Source organism: Aquila chrysaetos, assembly GCF_900496995.4.
Source record: "Aquila chrysaetos chrysaetos chromosome W unlocalized genomic scaffold, bAquChr1.4 W_unloc_2, whole genome shotgun sequence".
Taxonomy (NCBI): Eukaryota; Metazoa; Chordata; class Aves; order Accipitriformes; family Accipitridae; genus Aquila; species Aquila chrysaetos.
Window position 1 is genome coordinate 756945 of NW_024470322.1, and position 12202 is coordinate 769146.

Consider the following 12202-nt stretch of genomic DNA (forward strand, 5'->3'; position numbering starts at 1 on the left):
TTGTTTTGTGTATTCCAATCCTTTTATTATTGCTATTGTCATTTTATTATTGTTATTATTATTAGTTTCTTCCTTTCTGTTCTATTAAACTGTTCTTATCTCAACCCACGAGTTCTACTTTTTTTTCCAGATTCTCTCCCCCATCCCACTGGGTGGGGGGAAGTGAGTAAGCGGGCTGCGTGGTGCTTAGTTGCTGGCTGGGTTTAAACCACGACACATTAATATGGCATATAACAACTATAGTATGATGACATACAGTGGCAGGGTTATATAGCAACTAACATCATACAATTTGATTCATTGGCTATTCTCACCTAAAATCCAGTCCCCTGGAGGCACACATCAGACTTCCCCATCCTTCTGCATCACCCACCAAGTGCACCCAGGTCCTTGAGCAAAAGCAGTCCCACAGTGGGTTTGCATTTGCCCAAGGCAGGAGTAACCCAGACTGTCTTCCCTAACATATTTTTTATGTGCATGTCCTAGTTTCAGCTGGGATAGAGTTAACTGTCTTCCTAGTAGCTGGTACGGTGCTATGTTTTGAGTTCAGTATGAGAAGAATGTTGATAACACTGATGTTTTCAGTTGCTGCTAGTAGTGTTTAGACTCATGTCAAGGATTTTTCAGCTTCTCATGCCCAGCCAGTGAGAAAGCTGGAGGGGCACAAGAAGTTAGCACAGGACGCAGCCAAGGCACCTGACCCAAAGTGACCAACAGGGTATTCCATACCATGTGACGTCCCATCTAGTATAGGAACTGGGAAGTGGGGGCGGGGAATCGCCGCTGGGGGACTAGCTGGGTGTCGGTCGGTGGGTGGTGAGCAATTGCACTGCGCATCATTTGTACATTCCAATCCTTTCATTATTGCTGTTGTCATTTTATTAGTGTCATCATTATCATTATTCGTTTCTTCTTTTCTGTTCTATTAAACTGTTCTTATCTCAACCCGTGGGTTTTGCTTCTTTTTTTCCGATTTTCTCCCCCATCCCACTGGGTGGGGGGGGAGTGAGTGAGCGGCTGCGTGGTGCTTAGTTGCTGGCTGGGGTTAAACCACGACAGTGCACTACAAGGACTTTATCCCCTTCTACAGTACGTAAAAGTTCTGACTGGGCAGGACCACCCCAATTGGCAGATCCTCTGGTGTTGACTAACCAGGTGGCTTTTGCTAAATGTGTATCCCAGTGTTTGAAGGTTCCACCCTCCAATACTGTCAGTGTAGTTTTTAGCAGTCCATTCTGTTGTTCAGTTTTCCTGGTGGCTGGTGCATGATATGGATGGGATGCACCCACACAATGCCATGCTCTTTGGCCCAGGTGTCTATGAGGTTGTTTTGGAAATGAGTCCCGTTGTCTGACTCAATTCTTTGTGGGGTACCCTTGGCTACTTTGGGTCAGCTGTCCTGGCTGTGCCCCCTCCCAGCTTCTTGTGAAAATTAACTCTATCATCTCAGCTGAACCCAAGACACATATCTACATGTCTTTTAAATACCTCCAGGGTTGGTGACTCAACCACTTCCCTGGGCAGCCTGTTCCAATGCTTGACAACCCTTTCGGTGAAGACATTTTTCCTAATATCCAATCTAAACCTCACCTGGTGCAACTTGAGGCCATTTCTTCTTGTCCTATCACTTGTTACTTGGGAAAAGAGACCGACACCCACCTCACTACAACCTCCTTTCAGGTAGTTGTAGAGAGCGATAAGGTCTCCCCTCAGCCTCCTTTTCTCCAGACTAAACAACCCCAGTTCCCTCAGCCGCTCCTCATAAGACTTGTGCTCCAGACCCTTCACCAGCTTTGTTGCTCTTCTTTGGACACGCTCCAGCACCTCAGTGTCTTTCTTGTAGTGAGGGGCCCAAAATGGAACACAGTATTCAAGGTGTGGCCTCACCAATGCCGAGTACAGGGGGACGATCACTTCCCTAGTCCTGCTGGCCACGCTATTTCTGATACAAACCAGGATGCTCTTGGCCTTCTTGGCCACCTGGGCACACTGCTGGCTCATATTCAGCCAGCTATCGACCAACACCCCCAGGTCCTTTTCCGCGGGGCAACTTTCCAGCCACTCTTCCCCAAGCCTGTAGCGCTGCATGGAGTTGTTGTGATCCAAGTGCAGGACCTGGCACTTAGCCTTGTTGAATCTCATATGATTGGCCTCAGCCCATCAATGCAGCCTGTCCAGATCCCTCTGTAAAGCCTTCCTACCCTCAAGCAGATCATCTTGTCATAGAAAGAGATCAGGTTAGTCAAGCAAGACCTGCCTTTCACAAACCCATGCTGACTGGGCCTGATCACCTTGTTATCCTCTACGTGCTATGTAATGTCACTCAAGATGAGCTGCTCCATAACCTTCCCTGGCACCAAGGTCATACTGACAGGCCTGTAGTTCCCCAGATCCTCCTTGCAGCCCTTCTTGTAGATGGGCATCATCACATTTGCTAACCTCCAGTCAACTGGGACCTCCCCGGTTAGCCAGGACTGCTGATAAATGATGGAAAGTGGCTTGGTGAGCACTTCCACCAGCTCCCTCAGCACCCTTGGGTGGATCCCATCCAGCCCCATGGACTAAGAAGTGGTGTAGCAGGTTGCTAACCATTTTCCCTTAGATTATGAGGGCTTCATTCTGCTCCCTGTCTCTGTCTTCCAGCTCAGCAGACTGGGTACCCTGAGATTTAGATGACATAAATCACTTCTTCCAAAAGAAGTGTTACACTTCAGAAATATTTCACACACTCAAATTGGTCTTTGCCATAATATAAAACAATTCACTGTCATATCCCCTGCAAGAAGAGAGATCTAGGTTTTGGCAAGTCAGCAGAACTAAATACTGTTAACTATTTAGGACTAAAGCTCTAGTTTAAGATGACACAGATATCTGCTCAACTATGCAGCAAACCAGTGCCTATATTCTCCTTTACTTTCTCTGTTATTCACTACCAAATTGCCTATTGAGAAGAAAATTGTAAACAAGTTACTAATGTTGGTCATGTATCTGCAATCATGAACACTTTACCATTTAATAGCTTAATGCAGGCATGCTTACATTGCTGAAAACAGCAATAATTGCCTCAGGTATTAAGAAAAAATGCAGCCCTTGCTTCCTCTGGGTAGGTCAGGGGCTCAAAGAGAATGTCATTCTATAACAGAGGAAAAATAGCTACTGTAAAAGTACTTTGCCTGCTCTGCACCAAGGTCAGCCAATGCTATAAATCGCTTGTGTGTTAAAAACCTGTCAGAGGAGAACTTCCCAGAGCTTTCTTCAGAGCCCTTGCATTCAAAAGAAGCTTTCTTCAGCATCCTTAATATTTCATCTTCCTGAAGGTATATTATCAAAAAAAAAAAAAAAAGAGAAGACAAAGAGAGAAAGGGAGAGAAAGCAATACATGCTTCAGCACAGAAAATTCACATTTTCTCTCAAAACAGAACAGAACACAAAATTCTCGATGTTTTCTCCAACATTTTGCTAAAATTACATTGGGAACAAGTCAGTACAAACTGCTGCTGTAATAATTAATGTGGCAAATGCATTCTCGCTGCTGTCATTGCACTTTGGTTATGGTTTGTAATAGCAGCAAATTGGACAAACCTCAATGAAAGGATTATATTCCTACTTAGGAATGTGATGGTGTAAACTAGAGTACAGTCTACTGGTCTAGACTGCCTTAAGAATTCAAATGTTGCTGGAGACTTGTTTCTGCTTAGTTGCATACTTGGTTTTTGCACTCAACCTAGTTGGGATGGGGTAGGATATTCTTTTACCCACCAACAGGATATGAGAGACTCAAGGTGTGAGAAACAGAAGGAGCAGAATCAAGGGGAGAAAGCAGTTGGTTATCACCAAGAACTATGGTAAACAGTGATCACATATTGGTTCAGTGAACTGCAGAAGCACTGAACATGGACTTTAACACTACCACTAACAGTTATTATCATTCGCTTTCCATGATGACACCATCTACAAGAGCTAACAAAACAACATAAAAACTTACTTGGAGTGAAAATGCTCGTAAAGCAGGAATAGGGATTAAGGCAGCCATAAAGAAAGCAGTAACATTGCTGATAGATGTAAGGGCTATGCTTGCTCCTGTTCGCTTCAAACATTCACCTGTTCTGTCCTGCAAAACAAATGACGTATCGTACAAGTCGTGAATAAGGTGATGTCCTGCAAATGAAGGGGTCATCCTACAGATATAACATAGTAACAGTGAAAACTATTACAAGGAAATTCTGAATACAAGTGTGCATTTGAGAATATGTTAGAGTAAACAATATACTAAGTACACTGTCCAGGAGAAAAGCAGATGACACATGAAGTGCTTACATTTTTTGAGGGTAGCAAACATTATCAAAGCTGACAATGGCTTCAAAAGTCAAAGCTAAATGGGTACTGACATTATATCAAATACATCAGTTATTAAGTAGGATGTATTTTGTATCAGTGCAGTCACTTGGTTTTCTCAACATTTTTCAGACAAAATAAGCATGCATTATGTCTTGAAGAAGCATGTAAGAAAAAAACCCCAGAAACCCCAGGAACCACACAAAAAAACCAGAGAGAATCAAACACAGGACCCTTTCCCAACGCAGTAGGTTATTTTGAAGCATATGGAGGTTATAGCACAATGACTTTATAGTGCCTGCATGCCGAACCAGCTGGAAAGAGTACATGGAAGACATTGCTTGTACAAAACAAAACTGGCAAATATATATTGCTTTTAAATGATTTGTACTTTGGATATGAAACTTTGGACTAAGAATAAAAAGGTCAATAAAAGGAAAAGATTATAAAGGTGAGGAGGATCTTAGATTTCATAATGTGAATAATGTGAATGTCGTGGTTAATTATAAATAAAAGGAAAGAAAACCAGGCCCTAGGACAAAGATCTCTAGAACAAAAGCTTTTTTAAAAAATCATTACTAACTAATTCTAGGAATCATATATTTCCCTATATGAGGCTTTTTCTTTTATTTTATTCTTTTATTTTCCCCCAACTCCCCATTTTGTCATTACCTCAAATGGAATTCTCTTATTCTGCCCTGTTTCACTAAATGCATGTACCAGAAGGAATATATCATCTACACCAACTCCAAGAGCAAGAAAAGGCAAAACCTTGGGGGAGAAACAAAACAAGCAAAAAACCAAGAACATTTTTATATTATTCTTATGATCTACCATGCAGCTAGTCATTAAATGGCTAATCAAAATAACCTTTACACTAAACTCTGAACACAAATCCAAGGATAAAATGAAAATCAATAGGATGCAATACAGCTATTAACTTTCATTCTGAAAGACTGCTGAAGAACTTGCAGTATACCATTTACAGGTACAAAACCTCACTAAAAGTAATTCAAGTTTTTGGTAGGCAAAGAATATCAGATAATATTTCACGTTATTTTCAAAATATTTTCAGGTGTTGAACATCCTGATATATTCAGATGTAAGGACAAAACTTGCAGCTTCTTGTATACAACTGGATGCTTGCACTCATATTGGGACACAGAAAAACAAATATCCTAGAATCTACCTAATTAAACAAACTGCAGGATATCTGCCTTTTTCTTTAAAATTGTTTGGCAGCATGTTCTCTTAATTCTCACAGCGCAAGCTACTAGATAGGAGAAAGACACAAGTAAAAATCTAAAAATCAAAATACTTCCTCAGCTTTTGTTTTTTCTCAAAGATTGATTGAGATGCGTTCATTTACTAACAAAGTTCTTGTAATTTAGCAGCAGACTTGTGGCTCCTTCATACCTGAGTTGTGGCAGCATTAAAGGAAATTCCAATCAATGAGCACAGACCCAATCCTGCAGCCACTGAGAGAGCAACCAAGACGACTCCTGCCAGCCCCACAGCACCCTGAGACTTGGCACAGTCCCACCGCAGCATTGTTAAACAGGCATAGGTAAGCTGAAAGCAGAGCAGGGATTGGATTAGAATGGATCCTTCTCTATCAGCTATCTCCCCCCAACAACATATACAACTTACAAGCGTTTTTAAACAGAACAGACACATCAGAGATATTACATAGAGGAATAGGTCACAACCCTGAGGCAGATGTTTACAAACTGCAATTTTTATTTTAAGTATTCTGAAAATGTTCTGGACTGTTGACTGGTAACAAGGCAGCCATTTGAGCCCTGCTATACTACTGGAGTCAATTAAATAAATAGAATTTATTTTCTTACCATTAGTAAGTAGCCACTAGCTACTCTGATAACACTGACATCAGAAAATGACTTTAGAATGTCATCCAGGGTAGTTGTAGTAAAGGAAAGCACCTTCTGAGTAGAGTTTTGTGCAACGCTTTGATGAACAACCTATGGAAAGAAAAATAAAACTTAGTGTGGCTAAAAAAAAGCCCATTATAATCTTCTACAGCACATATCTGAAATCAGCTACTTTTGCCTTAATGTTCCTGTTAAACCACACATCCTATACAAGAGATTTCACTGATGCTACATGAAATAAATATTTTTGGTAATTATTTCCTGCAAGATACTGATTATCAAACAAGAATTTGCATCCTTAAGGAAAGGCCACTGCATTCACAGATCATTTAAAACATTTAACTTAACTCCTGAAATGTAAAGGAGGTTTCTTCTTTCCATAACTCTGCCATTGATTTGCTGTTGTATGAGTTTTGCCTTTAATCCAAGGTCCAGCAAACAGTAAAACCTTCATGGCTTCTCATATGTGAATAAGTAAGCAGTTTCTTAATTAAAAAAAAGAAGAAATCAGCCTTTTTAAATAGTCTGTTACAGGACAAGGATAACTTTAAAACCAGGAGACAACACTCAGTTCTAGTTTAAGCATCTTCCTTGAGAAAATACTATAAAAAGCCACGACTAAAGGCAGTGGATCTTAGTAAAACTTTATAGTAAGACATCTAGGCTATTTTCAATTTTACCTTAACATACATCCGCTGCCAGGCTTCCAGAATTGCTGCTGCCTTATCCTCACTCCAGTTGATATGTGAAACATATTCATACCCCTTGAAGTGCTCATACATTTGCTTAGGAGTCATTAACTGAAACATGGTTTGCAAAGCCTGGGCACTGTAACAGGGAGAGAAGAGAGAGGAGAAAGAGGCATAAAATAAGCATTTTCAGGAAATGATTTTTCACTGCATAAAGGCTCAAATGAGAGCCTAATAGGAGCTTGCATGAGTTCTTGATTTTATAGGCCACATGTTGACATTAAAATTGAACAGAGTATAATTATTCTACTATGCATCTGGTGCAGCTGTACTGGTCTATACAGTATTGAGGCTAAGTCTGTTTTCACTGAAGTTAGTGAGAGTTTTGCCATTATTTTCAATAGGATCAGTTTCAGGAGCAAAGAATGTGACCCTACAAATCAGTTATAGAGATCACGACTGACAGACAGATTGCTATGAGGAGAACACAGGAACAGTTATTCCTATGAGATCTTGCAAATGCTGTTGGCAATTTGTCATTTGAAGACCTCGGTCTTTTTCATCCCTTGGAGAGAAATGCCAGACTAAACTCCTGACACCTGACAAGCAGCAAAGAATACACAAAAGGCAATAATTATCCATTGTAAATTTCCACAGTATCTAACTGTATCCTAACAATTTTAGAAGCTTAAGGAACTATTTTATTTTTCACCAAGAATAAAGTCTTTGGCTATTTGTTAGAAGACACATCTGTGCACTTTTTCAGAATAAATCAAAATTAGTAAGAAATTAAACTTCAATATTTAGTGTCAATGTAAAAAACATCAAAATCCATATCAAAAGTTCTACTAAAAATTATCTGTGTTAAATATGCAAGAATTATACTTCTTTTAGTTTAATATAAATTTGGATTCAGTGTATACATCTAAATAATGTTTTTATATGTCCTATTTTTTTAACACAGTTCTATTTCAAGGGGTTTATCCCCCAAAGTCAAGTGTTCCATGACTTCTTCAAGAAGTCTGAAACAAAGGGTTTTATTTTGTCAGTCAAAAAAGTATTCAAGATACAGTGATATAAAGAATATACTTTTCTCTGTATTGACCCTAAACAAACAGTTCAATGGAGATTTTGGAATTCTGAGAAAAGTCAAATGAGTGGGCACATTACCAAAGTTATTTTTCCCCCTTTTTTCCTTTGATCTTATTTCAAAAACACAATCAAAGTTGTTCAGTGTTTTAAATACTGTTCAATGCTTTATACATACACTCTAAACAACAAAGTTGCCAGGAAAAAAAATATTTCTGAGCAATGTACACTGTCATTTTTAGATTAGAAGCAGGCAGCAATGATACCTCCTTAAATTTAAACAACTGTCTAATCACTCTTAAATTCTGTCCTCATCAGGGATGTCCTCCTAGACCAGGGTTCATAATACGCATCACTCACAGATTCTGAAAGGCAGTTGATTTTGCATGGTCTGGCCCCCTGCCAAAAAAAAACCCAAACCCTAACAAAGAAAAATTTTAAAATTTTCTGTAAACATTTGTTTGCTTACCTGACAAGTTTACCAGAACTATTCTTGACTGTACCACCTATAATCAATTCCTCCTGCCAATGCATGTATTTTCTTGACAGTCCATAGCATCCACCGCTCAAAACAAGAGCCACATCAAGAGGCTAGAAAAAAGTTTTAAAGAAGCAATTCATCAGTTGCACAACTTCAGACAAACTCATATCCTAAATCAACACCTAGTATACTGAAATAACAGATATTGAAGATCATCTAGGAAGTCTACAAAGAGAAATGTGTTCAACAAATGGAGTAGACAAACTAGCCCGATACTTGTTCACCAAACAGCAACTTCTCCAAAGCCTAGTGTGACTGAGAAAGGGATATATAAAGTTGGGTCAACAAAACTGGCCCTACTTGAAGGAAGACCTTGCTGCACGGTGTCAGTGTAGAAAGGCAGCCGTATTCCAGGAGTGACTGCGTATTCCAGGAGTGACTGCATCTGCCTGAGGCATGTTGCCTGCTGAAATGGTGTGCCACCACATTGCCACACCCAGACAGTAGCTGAGAACTGTAATCTCACTCTAAATATGTGTGATTAATATTGCATCACAGGCTGAGGGAAAGTTAGTGACTCTGGGCTAATGGTATATAATAGGAACCAAATAATGAAATCACTGAAGAACATAAAATATATATTACTTGGAAGGGAATGGTACCCTTTTCTCTCACCACACATACAGAGCCTCCCTTGAAAAGATCTATACAAAGACAAGCAAACTTACTTCGGTGGAATTTTTGTTGGGAGCTGTGATTGGGCAATCAGGATCAGCAGGATTCAGACAAGGTCGATCCATATAACCATGACCAACCTCTGCTTTATTCAGCATTTCTTCCCAGCTCTCCACTTGGTAGTTTATTTTCTTTAACTCTTCTAAGAATTCTAAGGGGTCAAAGTTGATCCACTGCAAAGGAGGTTTCCCTCTGTAAAAGAAATCAGGGAAAAATTACAAAAAAAGACAAAATAAGTACTGAAACATAATTTTTAAATTTGTATTTGCACAAATGATGAAGTTGTTTTCTGTTACAAGCTACAACCCTTTCTGGTAAGGTTGTTTCATAAAATGAAATGCATGTTTTAATTATATTTGTTTATGTATACTTTTCTTGTAGCCCTGTGGTGGTTTTAACAAAAATAGTCAGTACTTACATACCAATTTACTGTATGAAAGGGAATATTCACATGTTAAAAATACTTTCATTTACAAACCAAGTAAAACAAACCATCAAGCACCTAAATAACAAAAAAGCAACCAACTGCTGCTTCAAAGAATTTGGAGGGAGGGGAGAGGGAAAGAAGGGAAGGCTGAGGAAAGAAATCCTTTCACATAGTATTAGATTACTTCTTGCTAGTCTAATAATCATCTTGCAAATGTAATCAATCAATATAGCTGACCTTTATTTATCTGTAACAATTCTGTGCTCCTGCAAATGCCCTGGCTGCTTGACTATCAACCATCAAGCTTTCCTGCTACCATGGCTGTCATCGCTATCACTGTCACGTCTCCCACCCCTCACTTTTGAATTTGTGATGTTGACAAACTACAAAGGCTTTTAGCTGCCTTATTTTGTGATTCAAACCACACTGTATCTGCTTAACCAGGCTTAATTCTTTATTTGCAATCTCCCAACCAGAAAATGCAACCCCCCTTATTTCCCCACCTAAAACTGTACACTAAACATTAGGAGATAGCCATTGCAAATTGCTTTCAGAGACATATGCAAACCAGGACAGAAACAATAACTAACTCAAATGCTAACTCTTGCATAATTAACAGAAAATGTCTGCACAGATTAACAATTAACTCTTTGAATGATCCAGGGCATATAATATCACACTTGCAAATTATGAGAAACCACCCATAAAGGATATATTTGGTTTCTTTAATGATCTCATAAGCAAAGGATTTTAGTTTTATTCTTTAGGAAGACTTGAGTTTTTACCCAAGACACCTACATTTTCTTAGAAATAAAATTAATTCCCAGCCAATGTTTTTGTAGTTTGGGGGGGATAAAAAAAAAAAAAAAGTTTATTTCCAAAAAAGCTTGAATTCAGAATTTATATTTCCTTTTGCATGCTAGCAGAACAAGAAAAGTAATGACACAGGACTTAAATTGATGCATACAAATAATCTTTTAGAAACAGAAAAATCTTTGTTCAATTAAATAAAAAATCCATGTGCATTTTCTGCAAAGAGATTACAATTATTTTTTTTTTTTGTTAAACCAGAATCTGAATAAGCAATGGGATGCAACTCAAAATCATGCATCATTTTGCTATTAAAATCAGACAGACTGGAAAGTTATAAAACCAGCATGCTTACAATAGATAGGCAGTTCCTGACTGTAGCTTTGCTCCCTCCCAGAAGCAGTCCAAAGGAGTGATAATTAAACAAGGATAAAGATATTCTATGATCTGTCAAAGTCAGAAAGGGGAAAAAAAACACAGTTAGACTACAATATAATCTAAACAACACAAGCTGAATCATGAGACTATAAAATGGTTATAACCAAATGCCTGTTATACCTACCTGGTCCATGTAACCTGCTTCTGTGATGAGTTCTCCTGATTTATAACATAAGTGTTCCAATTTCCATTGTCTGTAATAAATATAAAGAACGAGTATTTTTTTCTTTCACAATTACTGAAAATTTATTTTTAAAATGTAACATACATTAAAATTGCAACTCACATAGACATGGTGGCCTCAAGTAGTGAATCACTGAGAAAGACAAAACTAAAAATATTTATTTCATTTATGCTAAACAGTCTCTGTAAATTAAAAATAATGGAGCTACTTTTGGATTAATAGGCTAGTTGACACAACTAAAAGGGACAGAAATGTGGCTTTATATAAATGAGACCACTTGTGACTTAAGATAGCACTCAGTGACACAAGAGAGAAGTCAGCTTCAGGCTCAGACTAGCTCTGACTCGTGCATGTAGGAGAAAAGAAACCATTAGAATTTCTGTTTTCCTTGTTCAGCTGTATTACAATTTCCACTGTAGTGGCTTATAGCACCTTAGACAAGGCAGGAGCTGGGTAAAAGATAATTGGAGTCTAGGTATTAGTTCATTTAGGCATCAGTTAGATGTGCTGAAATCATGTAAGTAGTAACCCTGGAGGAACCACTTGTCATGGAGAGATCTCACTAGCCCAAAGCTGGTGCCTTGTTAAGGTGCACCTTTAGTATTTTTATTGTTGGACAACTCTTAACTCCTGCTTTTCGGACAACTCCCAACCCTCAGTATGTATACACAGACACTCTGAAGGCCAACTCTACTATGATTGCGTCTATGTTATTAAATAGCCCAGTAATTCCACCCACTGCCATTTCTCTTCCATTTGCATTTTCCCCTTTAAACCCAAATTACTGGAAGGCTTTTCATTGTTAGGAATCCCATCAATAAAGTCCTATTTTTAAGAGCACAGTTATCATTCCTTTACCAAGAAAAATGCTGGACACTGTTAGCACTGCTCATAAGGGTACATTTTCAGAATCTCATCCAACACCTCTTATACCATTTTATTTGTTAAGTCAACTAGTCACTGCTATCATGCCACAATTTCAAGCATCAGTAATTAGTGACATTCAAATCAAAACACAGTTCTAAGGGAAAGGTTCTGAAGTGCTATCCATTAAAAATATATGCAAGGAAACATCTGTCCACTTTCTAGCTGTTACAGATGATCAAGAAAACTTTTGCTTTT

General features: G+C 38.6%; 1 protein-coding gene across 8 annotated transcripts in view; it reads right to left on the reverse strand.

Annotated features, from left to right (window-relative positions):
* The window catches only part of LOC121232936 (protein patched homolog 1-like), a 112316-nt gene that overhangs the window by 66653 nt on the left and 33461 nt on the right, over window positions 1-12202 (reverse strand). For all 8 annotated transcript variants that reach the window (XM_041121434.1, XM_041121435.1, XM_041121433.1 and 5 more), the window contains 9 exons: window positions 11021-11090; window positions 10814-10905; window positions 9215-9413; window positions 8475-8596; window positions 6908-7055; window positions 6186-6317; window positions 5752-5907; window positions 5008-5106; window positions 3986-4111 (listed from right to left, as the gene is read on the reverse strand). In XM_041121434.1, coding sequence (XP_040977368.1) covers window positions 3986-4111; window positions 5008-5106; window positions 5752-5907; window positions 6186-6317; window positions 6908-7055; window positions 8475-8596; window positions 9215-9413; window positions 10814-10905; window positions 11021-11090 — 1144 coding nt within the window. The remainder of the gene's footprint in view (window positions 1-3985; window positions 4112-5007; window positions 5107-5751; window positions 5908-6185; window positions 6318-6907; window positions 7056-8474; window positions 8597-9214; window positions 9414-10813; window positions 10906-11020; window positions 11091-12202) is intronic.